Raw genomic sequence first — 24,448 nt, forward strand, 5'->3', positions numbered from 1 at the left:
TTGCAAGGACAATTGAGGATTTGAGTGAGTTTGATTTTAGCTTAGAATATGTGCCGGGGAGTAAAAATGTGATTGCTGATACGATGTCTAGGATGCATGGTAAGGACAGTGGTGTTGTGAAAAGTGACTGGGATCCGAATATGGTACCTGAGGGGTTGGTTGTAAAAGAGAGGTTTGAAGGGAATGGCAGAGTGTGTGAATGTTTGTTTTCAGCATTGAAAAACTTGGAAGGTAAGGGTCTGGTTGAAGAGGTACCCGGTAGTGTGAATGAGTAGAGAGTGAAGTTGATGAGTGATGTGCAGAAGGAAGTGGCATGTGTGGAGGAACAAGGTGGGCAAGGGGAAATGTTGCATGAATTGTTGTCAGCAGTAGCCGAGTTGTTTGGAATAAACGTGTTGTTGTATTTTGGATGGGACAGACCGGTTGAATATCGAGGAAGGGTGAGTACAGGTAATGAATGTGGGGTTTTGATGATTCAGTGGGGGGGAATGTGGTTGTAATTGGTTGGTTACAAAAAGGGACTGTGAAGGGGATCTGAGATCTGAGTCAGAATTGTGGAAAAGGGGAATTAACTGAGGATGAATGTGATGAGGAGGATTGTGATGTGGATAACCAGGTGGACGTGGTAGTGAATGTGTGTATGCATGGGACTCGAGGGAAAATGGTGACGTTTGTCCAAGTAAATGATAGTGAGTACTGTAGTTTGGTTGACACAGGGGCACAAGTTTCCTTGGTGAGTGAACTTGAGAGATGTGATTGGGAAGTGAAAAGGCAGTCTACAAGTGTGAGAATACATGGGTTGGGACAAGGAAGTGTTTTAGTATGGGAAGAGGTACGGTTGAAGGTTAGGTTGGGAGATCTTGAAGTAATGCATAACTTTACAGTTATAGGAGAATGATATGCCATCTTGCTTTTTAATAGGGATAGATTTTTTGAGGATCCACGATATAGACATAGATAGTATAGGTAGAAAGGGGGGCAGACAAGTAGCTAGGATTCAAGATGGTAATGTATTTGTAGCAAACTTTGTGGGTATGATTGATATTGCTAGGAGTGAGAATAATCTGTTGAGTGAGGAAGAGATTGAGGAAATGCAAAATAAGTGCCTGGAGATAAGTGTGTTGCGACAATGTGTTTTGGGAGGAGTGCGTGTGGAAGACTGGCCAAGTGAGTTGGATGTATATAAGAGGGTTGCTAAACGTTTTGTGGTGTGCAAAAACATAGTGTACTTTTTGCATCAGGAAGGGGTGTATGACAGGGAAGTGTATGTGCCGGTGTTTTCTGTTGAGTCAGCTGTGAGTATGTGTTTGTTGGTGCATGATCGGTTTGGGCATATGGGGAAAAATAAGATGTGGGAATGCATGAGAGAGATTGTATGCTCCTGGGTTCAATAAGATTTGTGTGGATGTGGCTGTCACATGTGAAGACTGTCAGAGGGGAAAGTGTCAGAGTGTGCATGCAAGTCCACCTGTGTTGCGATTGCAGATGAAAGAGCCGTTTGAAATGCTTGTGATTGATTGTGTTTCTTTGCCTAGGACTGCGAGAGGACATGTGGGGATGATTGTGATGGTGGACCACATGAGTAAATTTGCCTATGTGGTTCCCATCAAAGATAAGAGGAGTGAAACTGTTGCACGAATGGTGGGTCAAGTGATGTTGCCCATGTGTGTGTGTGTAAGCCAGCAAAAATGTTGAGTGATAATGGACCTGAGTTTGTGGGATGGGAATTTGAAGAAATGTTGAAGTAATGGGGTATTGTGCATGTGTATTCTACTCCGTATATGCCCAGTGCAAATGGGTTGGTTGAAAGGACTGTTAGGACGATGACTGAGATTTTGCGAACGATGAGTAAGAGCGACAAGGATTGGGATATGTATGTAGGATGTGCAGTTTGGGTATATAACGCCACACTGCAGAAGAGTATAGTTATGTCTCCTTGTAAATATGTGTTGAATTTTGAAAGGATTGTCAGACTGTGGTTGGGTCTGTCAGAAGGTGATCGGGATTTGTGGAAGAAAGTGAGTGAAAGGTTTGAGAGTTTTAAGATTGGGGATAAGGTGTTGAAAGAGGTGGTTGAGATGGGAAGAATGAATGTGAATAAAGTAAGGGAGAAATTTGAAGGGCCTTTTGAGATTTTGGAAGTGGGACCGAGTGGATTGAGTTATGTTTTGGGGAAATTGCGAGTAGGTGGGGGAATGGATGAGGTTAGGGCACATCATAACCAGCTCTGTAAGTGGAGGGAAGTACCACAGTATGTTCTGTCTGGTTGTGTGAGGTTAAGGAGGTTGGTGGTGCATTTTCGGTGTCTGTGAGTGGTGGTTGGGGCAGTGTTGGTTTTGGCGGGTTGTTGTGCTGGGGGAAGTCGTGTGAATGTCGTGTTCTTTCAGGCTTTTGGTGTTCGTCTGCAGTGATTTGTCCGGTTATGGAGTTTTGTGGGGGTGTGGGTTCAGGTGGTTGGTTTGTGTTTGGTTGTCGGCGGTGGTTGTGTGTCAGCTAGCCTATATCCAGTGGACAGCACAGCCTAGCCCTAAGTATCAGAAGCCAGAGGTGAGTACCTGTTTGTGTTTTTTGTTCAGTATGTAGGTATTAGGTCAATTGTCCTGCTGTATTTTGTAGTGTTAAGTGGAAAGTGTGATTGAGGGTGGGTTTGGTAGCCAGACAGGTTAAGTTTATGTGGGGGAGATTTGGTGCTTTCTCATAAGCTTGTTATCCCGCCACAACATATATTCCATTTGACAAATACATACCACATTTTTTGACATGAATCCCCCATTTTGCGTTTTAATAGCCAATTTGAGTACAAAAGAAAAGTCAGTAAAAGAAGAATAGAGTAACTTCTATACAAAATAAATGTGGCTGAAATAGCCATATTTCAATACCATGGGACTCCAGAGTAGAAGAGAAAGAGAGAGAAAAGACTGATAAGTATCAGTACCTGAAAATAGAAATAAGAAGGGTATGGGATACACCAGTGAAAATTGTACCCATAATCACTGAAACACTAGGCACGATCCTAAGATCCCTGAAAAGGAACCAGGAAAAACTAAATGCCAAAGTAGCTCCAGGACTTATGCAGAAGTGTGTGCTTCTAGAAACAGCACACATAAGTGAGAAAAGTGATGGACTACTAAGGAAGCAGGATGCAACCCAGAACCCCACACTATAAAAACCACCCAGTCGAGTTGATGACTTTGATAGGCCAAAAAACATAATAATTAAATGAATCTTCAAAGCTAGACATGCCTTACCAGAACAAAGATTCTATATATATTCACTAGGAAAATATCAGTTACGTAGGCCCACAGTAGAATAAGCATCCACTAATCATAAAATGTCAACATTCAACCATGCACAAAAAGTATAAACTACCTCTTCAAACTGTGCTTACCTTTACAAAATATAAGGTTTTGTACTGGTTTTAATTCAAAGGTAGTGTTCTTACCTTATCATATAACTTGAAAAGATCAATCAATGCAGGCTCAGACTCTGGGATGCCAAGATACTTGGCAAAGTCTTGGAGAGTAATCTGACCATTACTGATTGCAATATCAGCATATTGGCTCAGGAGCTCCTCCTCAACATTCTTTAAATTAAGCCTGGAATAAAAATTTAAATACAACATGAACTGCTATAAAGAGATTTAAAGCACGACGAGCTTCAAACATACCGATTCTTAAAAATAGAATATGTACTGTAGAATGTTATACATATAGAATTTAGGCCAAAGGCCAAGTGTTTGGTCTTTGAAGTCATTCAGTGATAGATTCTTAAAAAAATCTAAATCTCTGGCTAACCAAAGTGTAGATAGACTTTAGCAAATCATGAAGTATATGGTACAAGATTTAAGCATAAATTATTTTGATAAAGCACACTTATGCACTGGTGAACAAACAAAGAGGTATAATGGTCCATTGGCATTTGTATATGGGCTGGGTCTTTGTAAATCTTTATATTGATTTCAAAGAGAACTAAGGGAGATGTTGACTTTTCTACATTCATAATAACCTACAGTGGAAAATAATAGCAGCATGAAGGTACCCAGCCAATGCAAGTTTCCGTGAAGTACTGTAAACAGTCAAGTGCATAAGTAAATTATTCTAAGCCACACTAATATTTACAAAATATAGACCACAGAACAAAAGCTACAGTTCAATTTCTTTTAACTTTTTAAACCGCTAATTTTCCATTTAACGGCAACTTTTGTAAATAGATTAACTTATTTTCCAGTGTAAAGTACCTTGCATCAATTAAGGAGTTTTAAGTTTCCTTGGTAGTAAAAAATGTGTGGTTGTACCATCTGTGTTGAATATACCATACGAGCCTGTAGTTTACAGGTTTAGATACAAGCAAAATCCAGAGAATAAACTGTACATGAATTAATTTAAAATTGTTAACTAACTTGAGATGATTCGGTTTTCATCATCAAACACTTTAACTGGAAGCTCAAAATTTAAACTAAACCTACATTTTATTATATTTTTTCTTAACAGTATTTAGGCTTTTCTAACAAAATATCTTTTTTTCCAAGCACTCTTCACCATGGAACATCCACCTTTATTAGGCCCTCACTTCATGCTGATGATTTGTATGTCCAAAGGAAGAAATCAAAATAATTACAGAATTTCTGCTGCATGTCTAGACAAACTGCACCCTTATTGTTTCCAAGTTCAGATATTTTATGCATCTCTATTCGCTTCCAAGACTTGTCAGGATTTATAACTTGAGGTGAAACAGCAATGTTTATTAACAAGAAAACTGTTAACATTTCTGGAGCAATTTTCGTAACCACTACTGTTAGACTAATTGATACTTAAAAATAATATCTTGATTCCTGTAGCAACTGGAGTGCTCCAACAAAATTTCTGTTCTTATCCATTAATAAAAAATCTGTCAAAATTTTTAAATCAAAGACACAAGACATTCAACTTACATTGCATTTGTCCTGACATTTAAAAATATAGTACATAGCCTTCTGTAACTCATGTTATGAATCCTTGTACGTACTTGTCAAACACGCTGCAAAATTAAATTTCCATGCCTTCTCCGTAAATCTAGCTTTCTGGCCTGATTTAAGACAAAAATTCGTATTTTGATCCAATGCATAATTGACCTACCCAAGACGATGTCGCAGCTTCTGGAATTCTATGAGTCCAGTCTGACATGGCAGATTCTTGAGCTTTGCCTTATGCATCAGACGACAATCATCATATGTGTAATCGGCAACTGGCACTCCCAATGCACTGTAAAAAAGAATGAGATATTAATAATATCAACTTTTCAGCCATAAGACCGGATTACCATTAGCAGAGTCCACTGATAACCAACTACGGACTGCCTATATAATATATATATATATATATATATATATATATATTATAAACACACATACATACATACACACACACACATATACATACATTATATATATATTATCATATATATTATATATACATATATATATATATATAATATACATATATATATTATATATAATATATATATATATATATATATATATATATATATATATATATATATACATATATATGATATTTATCACATCACCGTGATTCAATATAAATCATTCGAGCTACAAATGTCCTTTAATATCTAATTCGCTCTACCTCGGAATTGATATATTTTCATATATGTACCAAGGGGAATTTTTTAGTTGATAATAATTTCATACCCCCATGGGAATCGAACCACCGTGGGGTTACGAAATTATTATCAACTAAAAAATTCCCCTCGTACATATATGAAAATATATCAATTACGAGGTAGAGCGAATTAGATATTAGACATTTGTAGCTCGAATTAATATATAATATATATATATAATATATATATATATATATATATATATAGATATATATATATATCATATATATATTTATATATATATATATATATATATATATATAATATGATTATGATATATATATATATATATATATATATATATATCTATATATATATATATTTATATATATATATATATATATATATATATGTATATATATATATATTATCTATAGTAAAAATATATATTATGTACGACCCCATATTCGTTGGAGATTGATACCACATCCCCTGCAAATAACAAAATCCACGAATACTTCAAACCCCTCTGAAAATGCTTAGAAATGCCTATTTTGAGTTAAAACACAAAAAAGAAAATCCTCTAAAAATGCTTATACCTGATAGTTTTAATAGTTTTATTACAAAAAGTGCATTTAGTTACAAAAATATGAAAATACAGTAATTTGCAAATATTTTTCAGTGAAAAATACAGCGAATAGGAGCATTTTCCCCGAATAACGGGTGTGCAGGCAGTACCCGGTTATTTGGGGGGGGTTCCATTCTCGGTGAGGTGCTGATAAGCAGAAACAGCCATTAACCAAAACTTGGCAATTTATAGCGCCTATGGGATTAATACAGGCAGTCCCCAGTTATCGGTGAACTCTGTTAATGATCCGGTTTTATGGTGCTTATCTAGTGACATAAAATTGGCAATTTATAGCTCCATAACACGCTTACAGTGGATCCCCGGATTCGCGGACTCACACATTCGCGGATTTCTCTCGGGAATGTTTCCCTGCATCATTCGCGGAAAATTCACACATTTGCGGTATTTTTCTATGAGAATTATCCACAAAATCCTAGTTTTTTTTTTTTTTTTTTTTTTTTTTTTTTTTTTATCAATTTCATCATAAAATGCACTTTTTGTGATACTATTAAAAAACCAGGTATGAAAATTTTGAGTGGTTTTTTTCTTGCGTTTTAACTAATGAAATTGGAGGCTTTAAGCATTTTTATAGGGGTTCCAAACTATTCACGGGGGGGGGGTCTGGTACACATCTCCCGCGAATATGGGGGGACCACAGTAGTTCCATTTACCAGCACCATAAGGTGCCAATAATGGAGTTATGGCCCCATAACATACCTAAAGGAGGCACCATTAACTGGTTATTTGCACCATTAAATCAACGTTTCGGTTAATGGTGGTTTTCGCCTATCAACACCATGGTGAGAACAGAACCCCTGCCAATAACTGGGAACTGCCTGTAACTGGTTAATGGTACTGATAACCAGTTAATGGCACTGATAACCATTTAATGGCACTGATAACCAGTTAATGGCACTGATAACCAGTTAATGGCACTGATAACACTTGACGACTTTTTTACAAAGAGAAGGAAAAATTTTATTTTTTTGATATTTCAGAAGCAAAAAATTTACAAAAAATATTTTTCTTTTTTGATTCCTTATCAATATACTAATATAAAATGAAAATGAAATTTTCTTGATTTCAAATGAAGTTTTTTTAAATTTTCTGCTGTTGGAAAATAAAAGGAGTAAAAAAAATATTCGCTCTTTTGTCATCGTGTAAGTGTATTATTCGTACAGTAATAAATAAAGTATTTAGCAAATGCTCTAGGTTAATTTATTTGTTTTCCATATAATACAATGTTATTTTCGTGAAAATAAAGTTTTTTTTATTATTATTAAATTTAAGGTACGTAATTAAAACATATATAATTCTAAGTAAATGTACCACATATAGTACATGCCGCTTATTAAGACAGTCCCCTGGGACCATATAAGGATCACATCACAGTCAAAGTGTTAACAGACTAAAAGGGCATCAGTTTAGTATCCTGTAATATACAGTAAGTTATTTCTGGGCTCGACCTGTGTCGGCCAGTGAAATGTTCCTATAGCACTCATTTCTAGGTATAAATAAATGCTAAATATACCAAAGAAAAAAGCCATATGGAATGCTAGAGTTACTACCTCCAGCTCGCTCACCCTCATAGGGTGTCGGTATAGACCAAGGGGTCAGAGTGAAAACCCTATCATCGATCCAGATGCTTTGCCAACTAGAAGTCTCCTCTCTCAAAATCCCCCTCTAGAGAAGTGCCGTTACAACGTCTACCTTCCGCTCGCTACTACTACCTCTGCCAGAAACCCTACATTCCTGAATTAGCACTCTCGTGTCTGCATGCGTCGTTTTCACTATCTCCAGGAAGTGTTTTTGCGAAGCATCATATCATCCCTCGACCAAGAAGCTTCTTCATCTAAGTTGAGTATTACATTTATTGTTTTTGAACACATTGGGACAACGATGTATCCATATTTGGCCCTTATTTTAAGACTCTTGTTCATGGGAGCTGGGGATGATGCTCTTACGAATCCGCCATTTTGGATGCATGGTTGGCGGCGTGCGCGATTATATCAGAATTTTATTTCGCTGTGTAATTTTATTCACCGTTTAGCACTTCACTGTATAGAAAACTGTTTTCATTTATTTTATCGTCTCGCTCCTGACGAATACTGAGAGACTTGTTTATTACAGTTTGATCCTTACATTATTATAGGGCCCGTCTCGCTCCTTCGAATACTGAGAGCCTTGTTTATTACGGTTTGATCCTTACGTTATTAGCCTATTATAGTGCCTTTTTCGTTTTCATCATACACTGAGGAGCGAGTTGGTTCCCTTTCGTACATACGGTGATATGCCTCATTCTATGTTATGTGCGAGTATTGTGGTTTCAGCGTCCTAGGCTAGCCTAGCGGTACACCAGTTTAGTCGAGGTGAAGATTCCTCATTCATTCGCGGTGCTCATGCATGTATATTTCTAGTTTAGTTTTTTATTATAGTCTTGTATTGCTTTATTTGATGAGGTTGGAAGTTCTTCACGATGTCCTACCCTACCTCTAGCCTATCCGACCAGACCTAGGCTAGATTTTGGAGGGTGGGCTAGACGGGTTGAGTATATCCCACCACCCTTAGTGGCTCCTAGTACCGCCAACCCGACCAGGCAGATATGTTTGCTTGGAGGGTGGCCCAGGACTAGAGAGTTCCTCTCTTGTTACGTATGTAAGGGCTAGGCCTATCTTACCTGACCGATCGGTAGATTCGATTTTGGAGGGTTGAGTTAGGTTCTAAGCGTCCTCTTCGTGACGTCCTTATAGGAGCCCTCTTAGCCTACCTGACCGGATCTGTACCGATTTCGGAGGGTTTTGCTGGGTGCGGTTTTCTCTCCCCCTTTTTAATTATTTTATGAATTAATTTTTGTTGAGTGTAGCCTGGGCCATTGCACCCTTTTGGGTGTCAGTCGGCCTACCGTCTTCTGCCCCCTTTAGTAGTAGGCTAGTTAACGTCTTCTCGAGAAGTGGTCTTCACTGATCAGTTGCTGTGGCCAGGCGATCACGACTCTTCCACCCTCCTCCAGACATTCCCCCTCCTCCCGGACTTGTTCCGGCACTGCTTCGTTAGCTCGCTGCCCAAGTAATCCTACCGATGAACAACAGCTAGAGTGTAGAGCACGGTCCTGGGGATTAGTCGGAGGAGATTGGGGGATTAGTAGATTATGTACTCTCTGTTGGTATGTCTCCGGGCCTGTTTATTCCGGCGAGGCGTGGTCTACCATCACACCCACCAGGAGGCTATATGCTGGAGTTTATGTACCGCTGTTCCGCCGCTCGTATCAGGCCAACCCCGCCCGTTATAGATATTGTGATAACGAGATTATGGATTCCGGAGTAGGCGGAGACATTCAGAGCTTAATATTAAGAAAATTAATTATGTAGCTTCTGTAGGTATGTCTCCGGGCCTGTGTTTATTCCGGCGAAGTATGGTCTACCATCACATGCGCCAGGATGTATTCACCGGAGTTCTACGTACCGTTGTTCCCGCCGCTCTGTTTTCCGTCTTCTATGTTATCGCTGCTGCCCACTCCAGCGGAGGCAGAACTGGGCTCCGAGAATGCGCTTCCAATTAGTTGGGAATTGCTACTCTACTCCGGGGCGATCAGACTCGGGCTTAGGTTTTGCCTTGTTTCCCTGTTCTGCTCGTATCAGGCCAACTCCGCCGGTTATAGCTTTGGCGATACCCAGAGTATGGATTCCGGAGCAGGCGGAGACATCCAGAGCTTTATTATTAACAAGTAAGTTGGAGATTATAGTTGATATTACCTTTAGCTAGTTAAGTAACTTGTTTAAGTGTACACATATCGCCGGAAATAACTCTGGCGGCATTATTTGACGATACTCATGTATCTTTCCAACTTACAGATGGTTCGCTGCCAGGAGGTGGGGTGCCCAACCGTCCTTCAGAATACGTATGGGCATGAGGTCATGCCAGCTGCGCCATCCAACTGGAGGGACTCTTGGTCTGGCACCCAGAAGCCTGCGTGGTGTGTTACGGCCTCATTAGGAACGTGACAGATGAGTCGGTAGGTAGCATTCTCGCCTCATTGTTACTCTGAATTCTATGTTACACCTATCGATTGCACATAAATCAAACTAGATAACGAGGAAAAGTCCCCGACACTGTGGAACCTGATTTGATTATCTCTTACAGGTTGATCTGGCGCTCAAGGCCTCCTTGTGGACGACCCTCAAGGCCTGGGTAGGGGGGTTTGGGAGGAACGTCAGATCCGGCCAACCCTACATGCTGTCGGAGATGTGTCTCCTCCTCTACCCGAAAGCTAAGGTTTCGGCGGATGTAGCGGCTCCCATAATAGAGCGGATCCGCCAAGAGACCCAAGCACCTCCGGAGGACCAAGAGGGCTTGTGCGATGATATGACAGAGGAGGTGGCGGCCATCAGCCTGCATCAAGAGCCCATGGCCATCGAGGACCATGAGGAAGGTAGGGAGGTAAGTGAGGCAGGTAATCGGGGTGCTAACGTTCTCTCCTTCAGCCCAACTCCTCCTCCTTCTTCCTTTCAGGGCTTCCCTGGGAAGTCCACGACCTTTGGGAATAGGACGGGCTCAGTAATCCCCAAGGTGAAAACCTTGAAGACGAAGTCTCTGCCGAAGGCGGTTAGACCAGCCAAGCCTTCTCCGGCAGGCTCCGCCAGGTCGTCATTGGCCCCCGAGCCTACAACTTCCTCAGCCAAAGCTACTCCCCCACCCAAGGGGTCGAGAGCTAAGACTTCTAAAGCCAGACCGAAGTAGTCCAGCTTCGATCAGGAGGCTTTCGCCACTCTTCTCATGTAGAAGATGAGCGAAGTAGTGGACTCGAGACTTCAATTGATGTTCACTCAACTCGCCTCGGGTCTAGAGACATCCGGACAGTCCATTCTGTCTCCAGCCCAAAGATTGCAAACCCAGGAGGAATTGGTGGCCGGATTTATCCAGTCCGGAAGCACATCGCAGTCCTTTGCGGTGCCGGACGCATCCAAGCTCCCACCATTTGAAAATAGCAACCCATGGCGGTTGGCTCTACATGCTCCATTTTCAGAGGGCAGGCTTACAATTGAGGGTTGCGGAACCCGACCTGTGAAAGACTATGAGTTCTTCCCGCCAAGCCTACAATTCCCCTTCCCAGGCTTCGCTAGGCTAGCCGAGGAAGCATTGGTCAGGGTAGACAAGGTCCCGAAAGAGACAGTGATCTACCCTAGAGATGGGTAGACAAGGTCCCGAAAGAGACAGTGATCTACCTTAGAGATCAGGCTCCGTCGGCATGGGTCCGCACCCTTACGGAATGGGAGTGCGTCAACACCAAGTTGACGCCTCACAAAGGTTGCTACAGTGGTCCCCCCGTATTCGCGGGGGATGCGTACCAGACCCCCCCGCGAATAGTTAGAATCCGCGAATGTTTGGAACACCCCTCTAAAGAATGCTCATAAACTCCTATCCTAAACATGCAAACACCAAAGTATCCCTAAAAAGACCATCCTTCATCAAATATAAATATACATAAAATATCCTATTATGGTTCATATTAATCTTTGAAATATTATTAATACTGTTTTAAAGTAAATCTTACATTTTATGGTTATACATAAATACATACTATGTACGTACTGCATGACTTAGTTACGTATGTGAAAATAATTCAGTCCCCCCATAAGTATTCAGTATGCACGTTTTCTTTCATACTGTTACTATTTGAGGCATCCATTTTCTTTTTACAATGGAAACAATTGTATGTGAAATCACAAATACCAAATGTCTACTCAAAGTATTATCCTACATCAAATATACCATTGAATTGGTATTATTAATATCATTTTAAAGTCATCTTAAACATTTTACCATTAGAAATATATAAACAGCCAATAGCAGAGAGAGAGAGAGAGAGAGAGAGAGAATAAACTCCTTGATTTCAATAGATTGAAATGAACGTCTGTAGGCAAATTTTTTCCCCTCCCACAAATACATATATTTCTCCAGAGAAGAGAGAAAGAGAGGACTGTGCAATTATGTTTGTCTGTTTATCAATTCTTTTGCTGAGAGCGAGAGAGATAAAAGAAGGAAGAAATAGAAACACCAAATGTATACCTTATGTAACATCCTGCATCAAATTTACCTTAAATTATTATCATATTACTGTATTAATCTTAGAGATTGTATTAATATAATTTTGAAGTAATCATAAACATTAGTAGCCTTAAAGGATATGTACTTATAACACTTGCAGCCAAGAGAGACAGAGTTACCACTATGACAAGTATCTTGTGAAGAGAGAGAGAGAGATTACATAACACCATTAAATTCGTTGACCATTGTATGGCATTGTTACTTTCCCAGCTCCAAGTGTCACTGGAGTTGAGGTAGGGAAATTGATACAGGAAAAGACGAAGGGAAGAATTTTCATTTGAAATTAGTTATCGTATTATTACTACTTCTATTATTATTATTATTATTATTATTTGAAAATAAAATAAACACGTGCATCTACCATAAAAAATTCTCTCATCTCAGTAATTAAGAGGAGTTATCCTTACAAGTGAAATGGAAAGGTCACTTTCATCCCTTTAAAATACTACCATTATGAATTTTGTAATTACAGTTTTATTATTATTATTATTATTATTATTATTATTATTATTATTAATTAAATAACTGAAATTATCAATAATCATTTACATACTAGTACCATAAAAATTCTTTCATCTCGGTAAAGAGAGAGAGAGAGTGTTTCTCTCTCTCTGTTCTCTCAAAAAATACTTATAACGCTTCCAGCGAAAGAGAGGGAGGGAGTTACCACTATGACACATTATCTTGTGTGGCAAAAGAGAGAGAGAGAGAGAGTTAACCTTAATTAAAAGTGACATGGATAGATTAGTATTGTATTTCTTTAAAATACTATCACATAATATGAATTTTGTAATTACAGTTATTATTATTATTATTATTATTATTATTATTATTATTAATATTATTTGAAAGTATTAAAAACAAATAGTAACAAGTACTATAAAAAATCTCGAGTCTCAGTAAATGAGAGAGAGAGAGAGAGAGAGAGGGGGGTGGGGGGGGGGGGGGGGAAATTTCATGAGCACTTGATGGCAGCAACAAAACAGCTATTTCCCCCTCATGTCACTTAACTTGATATGTATATCTGACAGTTTTAGTACCTGGAGTTAGACTCAAAGAAGACTGGGATTTCCTTCATTCTTCCATAATTTTTTAAATTTATAAGCTAAAATCTTACTAATTCACTATGGTATTTTCTTTAATGAATTGATATTATTGCTGTATAAATTAAGGGGGCCGGCTGGAACCCCTATATATGGTGGTATAGAGCGAAAAATGCAAAGTCATGAAAAAATTCATGGAGCTTCATAAGGCAATTGAGAATACGTATACGAAATATTTCGTCAAAATTCCTCTTACTTTCATAGTTACAGGGTAATTAGTTAACGTAACTCAATAAGCCTAAAACATTGATCCGTACAAGAAAATGCAATATTTCTTCTATTATCGTAAATTTTGATAATTATTGTCAAAGAAATTGGGAGAAATGGCATCTGTAGACATTCCCCGAGTCGAGAAGGAGACTTCAGGCTCAGCTACCAACCAAGTCCAGTCCTGATTTAGTGCGATCACAGACTTCAAGTAGTGTACACGTTCCATTTCACCTCTGACAATCGCCCGCTTTTACGTATGTTTATGTATGTTTCGGCAAGAATTTCATCATGCCAATGAGAAAAAGACAAGGAAAACATCTCGCTAACATACAGACGAAGAAAAATCGTTCAAGTATTATTACAGAATATCATAATATATGCGTAGTTAGTGAAGAGAGAGGGGAGGGTTGCTTAGTAACGCCCCCGTCTTGCTTGACAGCACACGTCACACTGTGCTACGATCTTAGAGCAAAGAGATCTTCATTTATGATAAATAACAAAGTTTTGGTTTTTTAATACCTAAAATGGAATATGAAATTCATAATAATCATGATTTATTAAATTGTCTTTGTAAAAAAAGAGTATGCCTTCGAGTTTCACCTCTTGACATTCTCTTGCATTTACGTTTGTTTATCTTTGTTTCGGGCAAGAATTTCATCATGCCAAAGAGGAAAATACAAGGAAAACATCTCGCTAACATACAGAAGAAGAAAATTCGCTGTGATAAGCAGAGTTAGTGAAGGGGAGAGAGAGAATTGCGTAGGAAGGAGTGCCCCATCTTGCCTCAAGCAGTGCCCCAGGCTGCGATATATGAGCTAAGGGATCATCATTTATGATTACATTATGATAAATAAAATAGTTTTGGTTTATTAATACACAAAAACGAAATATACATTCATAATAATCATTATTTATTAACATTGTCTTTATAGAAATAGGAAGGAAAACTTTGAACGCCCGTATCTCAAAACTATACTTATTGACCTTCAAAATCTATCTTCTCACTTAGTTTTAAAGCTATAACATTGGAATTTGGTATATAACTCAGAAAGACATTATAGAACAGTCAAATAGAGCCCTTTTTTCCAATTTTTGTTTCGTATTTTTTTTATAAATTTTTTTCTCCTGATTTATAGGGTTTATTTTTTTACCATAATGAAAAATTCATATCTAGCAAAAAAATGACTTTTAGAAAAAAAAACTCTCCAGTCGATTGGAGGTCTACATCAGGTCTATATATGGTAGTAATCCCAGGTCTTAATATTAAATATCAAGGGAGGAGATAGAATTTGAAAAATGGTTATTTTCGGGATAAATCGCCCTGGTGTCACAAAACCGAAGGTCAGAGGCGAAAATCATATGCGGTTTGGAGATGTCCCAAGTCACCTTTTAAGTGGTATGAATATCAAAGTCCTGTCCTTAAAAAAGGGCATTAGCCGGCCGGCCCCCTTAATATCAATATTTGAAAATAGTAAATCATTTATTTATCATACAAAAAAAAACATACATCTTTGTAGTAGAGAGAGAGAAAATTATTATTTTTATTATGTGATATCATTTAAACTTATTAAACTTACTAATACAGTATTAATCAAAATTAATATTTGAAAATTAGTAAATCATTTTTGTATCATAAAAATGTAATAAGTCATGAAAATAAACATCAAAATACACTAATTAGGGATTATTTTCGCTGGCAAATTCCGCGAATGGGCGAGTCCGTCCGCGAATAATTTCTAGATAGGTTCCAAAGAAAAATCCGCGAATATGTGAGTCCGCGAATACGGGGGGACCACTGTATACCATGTTTGTAGCGCCGGATAACATCCCTACACCTTGCACATCGAAGATCGCAGAATTGACACTGCAAGCCGGAATGGAGGATAAACCCATGCCTCAGCTAAAAGAGATGGAGGCTACCTCTTTGCTCTTTCCCGGAGATCTGGAGTGTTGGGTTGGCACTCTGGCAACGTTCAGAGTGGGCAAACTCTACCCGAAGTGTGCCTCCACACAATTCAGTGAACGTTTGCCTACAATTTCGGATACCATGATAAAGGCGGAATTCGAAGCAAGATGTAGGCTGAGCAGGTAAATTAACTCAGTCACCACTGCAGAGTTGACAGCTTCTGTCTTTGCAGAGGAGCCTCTATTCCGGGTCCTGACAAAGTCGCTGCTGCAGACATATCAATTGGACCTGTATGATTTCATAGTGGCTAGACAAGCCTGCAGGAAGCATGTCTTTGCTAATGCCTCCATCAGACATGAGCCTAACAAGCTCATAAAGGCATCGATCTAGGGGGCCAACCTCTTTCCTGAGGACGTGGTTAACAGCGTCCTCAGCGAGGCAGCTAGGGCTAACCAGAACCTTCGTGTCCGCTAGGGACTTCCCTTAAAAAGGAAGTTCGAGACCCCCGGACCACAAGCCAAAAGTAGGAAGAGGCCTAGGAAGTATCAGCCTTTCCAGACCTCTCAGCCTCAAGCAGTGGTACAGGTAGTTCCTGTCTCCCAAATGAATAAGCCTTCGACAGCTAAGGCACAACCACAACAGCAGTTTGTTCTGCTGCAGAGTCAACCGACTCAACAGCCCTCGAGTTCGGCTGCCCTTGTGACTTCCCCAACCTTCAAAGCCTCCTTTGATACACAGGGCGTTTCGAGGCTATACAGGCAGTCCCCGGGTTATGACGCCTACAACACTCATCTGGGAGATGAAATATGACACCAAAAATGCAAAATAATCAATATTTGAAGGTTTTTTTTATGAAAAATGCCATAAGAATGCAGTTTACATAGTTTTCAATGCACCCAAAGCATTAAAAGTAAGGTTTTCCTAGGATTTTTGACGATGTTCCGGCTTACGACGATTTTCGGCTTACAACACGTCTCAAGAACGGAACCCCCGTCATAACCCGGGGACCGCCTGTAATAGGCACGCAAAGGGTAGCAGAGCAAGAGGTGCTTACCGGTAGAGAGCGGGCTCTAGAGTTCTCTCAAGAGGCAGAGGCTTCAGAGGAGGCAGAGGAAGTAAGACCTCAACCAGTCAATGAGTCTCTGCAGGTAGGCGGGAGACTGTACCTCTCCTGGGACCATTAGACCTTCAGTACGTGGGCCCACAGTATTGTATCGAAAGGTCTGGGGTGGAGATGGAAAAAAGGGCCTCCTCCACCGGTCAGTTTCCATCAGATTCCAACGACAGACCTTCTAGACTATGCCAAAGACCTTCTTAAAAAGAAGGCAATAAAGAAAGTCAGTTGCCTGAAATTTCAAGGACATTTGTTCAGTGTACCGAAGGAGGACTGACAAACAAAGAATGATTCTGGACTTGTCCAGTCTCAACTCGTACATTCAATGCGACAAGTTCCGCATGCTAACCGTCTCGCAGGTGCGGACCTCACTTCCCCGTGGGGTCGTCACCACCTCTATCGATCTTATAGACGGTTACTATCATGTACCGATAGCAAGAAACTTCTCTCCATACCTAGGCTTCAAACTAGGAAAACAAGCTTACTTGTTCAGAGTCATGCCATTCGGGGTCAACAGAGCGCCTAGAATATTCACCAAACTAGGAGAGACAGTAGTGGAGGAACTAAGAGCTCAGGGGGTGATGTTAGTAGCTTACCTAGACGACTGGCTCATTTGGGCAACCAACGACGAGGAATGTCGCAAGGCAACAGCCAAAGTAATAAAATTCCTAAACTACCTGGGTTTCCAGATAAACAAGGAAAAGTCCCATCTCATTCCGGCATCTAAATCTGTATTTTATTATTTTGCTATTAATTATCTTTTGGTACTCGCTCTCACCTACCTGCCTCACTTGTAATTCCTGCCTTTCTGCCTTTTGTTCCGGACTGGATTGCTCATCAACCCACTCCTGTACATGTACATAGTTCATGAACCCTTAAACGCCTAAGGGGTATAATAAAAATCGTCTCCCGTATGCCTAGGGGGTCTCGGAATGAGCGCCGAAGCGGAAAAAATATTTTTTTCAAAAAATCACAGAACGCTTAGTTTTCAAGAATAAGAGTTCATTTTTGGCTCCTTTTTTGTCATTGCCTGAAGTTTAGTATGCATTCATCAGAAATGAAAAAAATATCATTATCATATATAAATAATGCGATATATGATAGTGCAAAAACAAAATTTCATATATAATTGTATTCAAATCGCGATGTAAAAAAAAAGTTTTTTTCAAAAATTCACCATAAATCTAAATATTGTTCTAGAGGCTTCCAATTTATTTCAAAATGAAGATAAATGATTGAATATTACTATATTGTACGAGTTTTATCTTACAATTGCAGTTTTCGACCATTTCGGACGAGTTAAAGTTGACCGAATGTCGAATTTTTTTATATATATCTTTTATATGCAAATATTTCAAAAATGAGAAAAGCTACAACCTGCAATTATTTTTTGTTGTATTCTACATGAAATTGTGCACATTTTCATTTATAAAACTATGAAACGCCTAATATGAAACGGAGCAAATATTCCAAGCATGCGACGTACACATTTCGGAGATTTGTGGCGGAGAATCCGTACGCGGAGGGAAGGAAAGTTTTTTTTTTTTTTTAAATTCACCATAAATCTAAATATTGCGCTAGAGACTTCGAATTTGTTTCAAAATGAAGATAAATGACTGAATATTACTAGACTGTAAGAGTTTTAGTTTACAGTTGCATTTTTCGACCATTTCGGTAGAGTCAAAGTTGACCGAAAGTGGTTTTTTTTCTATTTATCGTGATTTATATGGAAATATTTCGAAAATGAGAAAAGCTACAACCTTCAATCTTTTGTTGTTGTATTCTACATGAAATTGCGCTCATTTTCATATATGAAACTTTATGTAACGGCTATTTTTTTTTTAAATGGTGCAAACATTACGACAATCGCACGTATAATTTTTTCGGAAAAGTTACCGCGCGGACGTAAGGAAAATGTTTTTTTTTTCATAAATTCACCATTAATCGAAATATTGTGCTAGAGACTTCCAATTTGTTGCAAAATGAAGGTAAATGATTGAATACTACTAGAATATAAGAGTTTTAGCTTACAATTGCGTTTTTCTACCATGTCGGTAGAGTCAAAGTTGACTGAAGGTTGAAATTTTGGCACTTATCGTTATTTATATGAAAATATTTCAAAACTGATAAAAGCTACAACCATGGGTTGTTTTTAGTTGTATTGAGCATGAAATTGCGCACATTGCCATATATAAAACTTTATGTAACGGCTAATTTAAAATGGTGCAAACATTACGACAATCGCACGTATGATTATTTCGGAAGAGTTACCGCGCGGACGTACGGAAAAATTTTTTTCATAAATTTACCATAAATCGAAATATTGTGCTAGAGACTTCCAATTTGTTGCAAAATTAAGGTAAATGATTGAATATTACTAAATATAAGAGTTTTAGCTTAAAATTGCGTTTTTCGACCATTTCGGTAGAGTCAAAGTTGACCAAAGGTTGAAATTTTGTCACTTATCGTTATTTATATGAAAATATTTCAAAACTGGTAAAAGCTACAATCAATAGTATTTTTTTGTTGTATTCTACATGAAAATGCGCACATTTTCATATATAGTACTCCATGTAATGGCTAATTTAAAATGGTGCAAAAATTATGTCAAAGTGACGAAATAATTTCTGAGATGTGTCACTGATACTTCTTAGTGCGTTAAGAAAGAAATTCGCGCTTGCGCGCCTGCATATTGATTGTAAACAAAACAACACCTTGATCCGTGAACTCCCAGCATCCCACAAGGCGCGTGATTCAAAAGTTTTCGGCTGGTAGGCCTAGTTTTCGGCTGGTAGGCCTATAAGTATTTTTCCGTGAATTTTTAAAAAACTTTTCTATGTCGACGTAAATTACGTCCGGTCGGCACCCAAAAGACAATTTATCTCGACGTAAAATACGTCCAATAGGCGTTTAAGGGTTAATGTATTTGTTTTTATGTTCATTACCTGTTGCTTTTTCCCATGATAGTATGGATTTGGTCATATTAGGTACATTTTACCATTTGTAATTTGTTATCCTTACCTTGGTTATTAAAACAATAATTTTAAGAAAATTTTATTTTCCTTTCATATAAATTTTTGTTTAAATTTTATTTCCCAGCTTGTATGGCCAATTCTCTGTTACTATTTCACTGGCTGACACAGATCGAGCCCAGAAAAAGGATTTTGACAAAGGAAAAATCTATTTCTGGGGGAAGACCTGTGTTGCCCAGTGAACCCATCCCTCTCTTTTTCCTTTCCCCACCCTTTAGCTGGCCCAAGCTTGGGTGCGTATTCAGGAATGAGGGTTTCTGGCAGAGGTAGTAGTAGCGAGCGGAAGGTAGTCGTAACGGCACCTCTCTAGAGGGGGATTTTGAGAGAGGAGACTTCTAATTGGCAAAGCATCTGTGATAGTGGTTTCCACTCGCCCCTGTGCTATACAGACACCCTATGAGGGTGAGCAAGCTGGAGGTAGTAACTCTAGCATTCCATATGGCTTTTTTCTCTGGTATATTTAGCATTTATTTATAGGAACATTTCACTGGGCGACACAGGTCTTCCCCCAGAAATAGATTTTTCCTTTGTCAAAATCCCTTTTTGATGCTCTAACAATGAGAACATTAGCATGCTACATAGTAAAATTGAACCTGTATTCATAGAGAAAAGCAGTTGTGGAGAAAGTCTGTCCATACAATCCCATGCTGTTTCCTCAATGGTGGGTGAAGAGCATTGTGGCAAGGACCTATTTCAACTACGTGAAATGTTCTAGGGGCCTAAAATGATCAAACAACTGACTGAACAAACTAATCTCTAAGGTGCAGAATTCTGCGACTATATTTCTGATTCATGGATACCATAATCTGTCATGAAATGAAAATAATGAAGCACCAGAGATTGGCAAAACAATGAGAAGGGACAGGTTCCAGGCAACCACAAGATTTCTGCATCTTGCTGATCAAAATCATCTAATTCAAAGTTGGGTAGTTACAGGTCAGTAAAATTTTGACGCAAAATGTGGATGCTGTGTAGTACAAACAGATTTCCAAAAAGCTCTCTATTCACTGAGTTTGTTTGTTTGTATGGTGTTTTTAAGTTGCATGAAACCAGTGGTTATTCAGTGACGGGTGTATTTCACCAGAAATACACATCTCTAACTCAGTGGAATGCCTGAGAATAAAACTCGCTGCCACCAAAGTGGCAAGCCAAGACCATACCGATCACGCCACTGAGGCACTTCTGTTCACTGTGGTAAAGTGGTTGTCAGTCCCTCTATACTCACTGTGGTAAAGTGGGTGACAATAAGACAATGGAATTGGGTGTATTCAATGAAATTTTGCTGCCAATTGAGAAAGCTAACTTATATTTTGATATTAAAAATTTTTTCACAAGCCACAAACTACTGAAAGATGCTCCAAAAATATAGAGGCCTGCCGAACCACTTATGAAAACATAACATGAAACTGTCTTCTCCTAACAAAGAAAACATTCAGAAAGCAGCCAGCAACACTGATATTTTGACTATAAATGAGACAGAGTTACAAGGATTAGGATGTTGCAAAGACTTGTTAGTCCATCCGAGGAGACATTGTATGCTCACTTATCTCTAGGGGCAGGTTTTACTGTGCATTCAGTGTTTTAATGATTCTGTCTAGCTTTCTTTTAAACTCTTCCACACTGTTGAGAGAGAGAGAGACAACTACTTTCAAAGATGTAGCAGAATGTCTTTTTCTAACATACTGAACTTGGCAGTATGTAGTAGCTGCCTTTACATTCCACAAATATTCATTCATCCATAGCCATAACACATCTCCAGTTTGGAAATACATGGTACAAGCCATAATAAGAATGAGAAAGGTGGTGATGATGCTTAGAAGACCAGTAGCACCACCAGCCAAAGCAGTAAGGTGCTCTAGAAATGAAAAACGCATGATTGTAGTGCACTAAATTTGAAAAAAAAATCATCATTAAAAGTACCATGTACGGTCAAAAGCATAGCAAAGACAGGTGTGGTGAGGTACTATCTGCCAATTCATAAGTGTTCATTATTCAGTATAAAGGTAGAATATGTTTGAATTTTATGGTATCATACCAATATATTTAAATTACAACCTTGTGGTATATATGTTTACAAAACAAGCTGAAACATGATAAAGATTGTGTCTATATTCCTTTCATAAAAAATGTTGGTGCATGTAAATGACATTTCCATTTTGGAAAAAATTGAGAGAATAGTTCAATTTGTCACCAGTAAACTTTGCTTTGTATCGAAAAGACTACATATCAATATGAGCCTATACAGTATTCCAAAATAAAAGAATTTACAACATAGGAACACTGGTCAGCCATTATACTTTAGAGCCAAAGGACACCCTCATAACATGTTATCTCATCAACAATTCCTTACATGCTTCTCCACTGCTATCCCATTATCTACATCTAAACCTTACCTAAAGAAACTAACATTTTTCTGGATGAGCTAAAATTTACATTACCACCAGCTTTCTGCAAACAGAAATAATCACTGCATTTTAGGATTGAAGTTGGAGAGGAATTACATTAGATGCTGGATTATCACATAACTGGTAGTTAGGGGTTTTCTTATATAAACAAAAATTATACATTCCATGCTGGTCTGGATAAAATGTGGTTACTCCTGCTATAAAAATTCAGATGTCTGTAATCCATATGCAAATCTTTTAAGATGACTATGTAACTTTATATGATATCTAAAAATGTTGAGTAAGAAAGTTATAGGTTTCTAATGTAACAACTTTTTTTAAGGTGCTTACATCAACAAAATGAAAAAATTTAGAAAATACCATCGAGATACTTACTCAGCCATTACTTGTCGAACATTACTGGCAAATAGCTTGGCGTCCATTTTCTCCTCTTCATTTGGAGTGTACACTGGTAAATACTCCAGCTCAACATAATTGTGGAACTGACACAGGGTTACCCAAAGCATCTTTAACCTATTGGAAGAAAATATTTTCATAAGAGATATATGCAAGTACCATGGGTAAATTGTCAGACAGGAACGGGAATTAGAACCAAACAAAACTCTGCTCTGAAAGCAATAGTACAGATGGTCCTAATCAACTTAACATTTGGCACAATATGTAGAATGTTATAGTTATTATGAAGGTCTAGAATATACAGAAAGTTTGTAATTTTGTAAGTAGCAATATGGGGCAAGTCATACATTTGATATATTAACTTTATTGTTGTAAATAATGTTGTAGTATTTGCTGAATATATATCTTCATTTAGCAAAAACTAATATATTAAGAGAAAAGGAATAGGTAGATCACTTAGAGAAGTTTTAATGGAAAGCATGAAACTGATGTAAGGATTAGATTGAATCCTTGAATGCATAACAAAGAAGTGTTTTTCTTTATCAGAGTACGTATACAAATAGAAATGAGAAAGATGTGATTTTAAATCAAAAGTAGAAATGATGCAGCAATAGCAATGCCCAGTGAGTTCATACATTTACTATGTCAAAATGTATACTCACAATCTAACAAAATCTACTGCATAACAAATTAAACTACCTAATTTCACTTACGCTCCAGGCCCATCCCAAGTCCAAGTAAAGGAGTCGGTACGGTTATTATACCGAATAATGACTGGCTGGACGGGTACACCAGGATAAAATGCACCAGGTTTGAAAGTGATTAGGCAGGATCGATTGGTACACGTACCTTCTGGAAATATCATTACCTGGAAACAAAGAATATTGTATTAATTTACTATAGGTACTTGAAAAAATTAAAGGAATTTCAAGTAATTTGTTATGCAAAAGACAGGATCTGACCTCTCATACCATATTTTCAATGGATTCTAACATTCTCCTCATCATCCTTGCTGTAGTATCCAAACACTTTTCTGGAGCAAGCCTGGTTTTTGGTTAGTGCCTCCAAACCTCTCCAGTTAATCTTGGGTCTTCTGGGGCTACTTCTAGCTCTCCCAGGATGCATAAGCACTACCACTTCAGCTTGCTGTAGTATCCTTATTTCCATTTTGGCATGTGGTCACTAGTTATTACAAATGGCAGATAAAGGCCTGTATGTATACACAAATAAATTCTATTGCTGCAAGAACATATAAAAACATACCTGTTGTAAATCTTTTAAAGAAATCACTGTGAAACCAGATATCCTTTAACAAGAAACTGGGCCTTCAACAGTTCCTTTTGTTTATAGTACTGCTACTGCCTTTGTTATGAATAAAAAATTCTTGTCTAATCAGCAATTCTGTATTTACACAGCAAAATAAAAGTAAGGAAGCCTCAAAAGGCCTAAACTGTTCTTAAGAAGAGGAGCATCCCCTAGATAAATGCTTGAAGTTCAATTTCAGATTAACAACAGAACAGTACTTAGTCAATCCAAATACTATATGATTTAATAGTAGTATGGTATGCTAAAAATATATATGTATTACAAAAAACAATTAGATTCTACCATATTCCATTCCATTTTTTAATATACAAAGTGGGATGACTCCACTTATAGGAGCAAAAACTTTCTATTTTTAAAAATTACCCACCTGAGGCCAATCTTCATCACTCATGGATCTGCGTTTAATTTCCTGAATGGTATTTTGACGGGAATTAGTGTCTTCACGCCATACATAGACAGGCTGTGTATAGTCTATATATTCTGTTGATGGTTAAACAAATATAAATTAACACCAAGTTTCCTGAAATACATCAGATTTTTTAAAAAACACTAAAATTAGAAAAAACTAAATTTCAATTACTAAACATATAGATAACTTTAGTTAATGCAGTTGCAACAACTA

General features: G+C 38.1%; 1 protein-coding gene across 4 annotated transcripts in view; it reads right to left on the bottom strand.

Annotated features, from left to right (window-relative positions):
* LOC135212060 (lysophosphatidylcholine acyltransferase 1-like) overlaps nt 1-24,448 on the bottom strand; it is a 167,534-nt gene that overhangs the window by 12,308 nt on the left and 130,778 nt on the right. For all 4 annotated transcript variants that reach the window (XM_064245401.1, XM_064245400.1, XM_064245402.1 and 1 more), the window contains exons 4-8: nt 24,194-24,306; nt 23,214-23,368; nt 22,480-22,617; nt 5,115-5,240; nt 3,443-3,596 (exon numbers count right to left, since the gene is read on the bottom strand). In XM_064245401.1, coding sequence (XP_064101471.1) covers nt 3,443-3,596; nt 5,115-5,240; nt 22,480-22,617; nt 23,214-23,368; nt 24,194-24,306 — 686 coding nt within the window. The remainder of the gene's footprint in view (nt 1-3,442; nt 3,597-5,114; nt 5,241-22,479; nt 22,618-23,213; nt 23,369-24,193; nt 24,307-24,448) is intronic.

This window comes from Macrobrachium nipponense, chromosome 40 (assembly GCF_015104395.2).
Source record: "Macrobrachium nipponense isolate FS-2020 chromosome 40, ASM1510439v2, whole genome shotgun sequence".
Classification (NCBI taxonomy): domain Eukaryota; kingdom Metazoa; phylum Arthropoda; class Malacostraca; order Decapoda; family Palaemonidae; genus Macrobrachium; species Macrobrachium nipponense.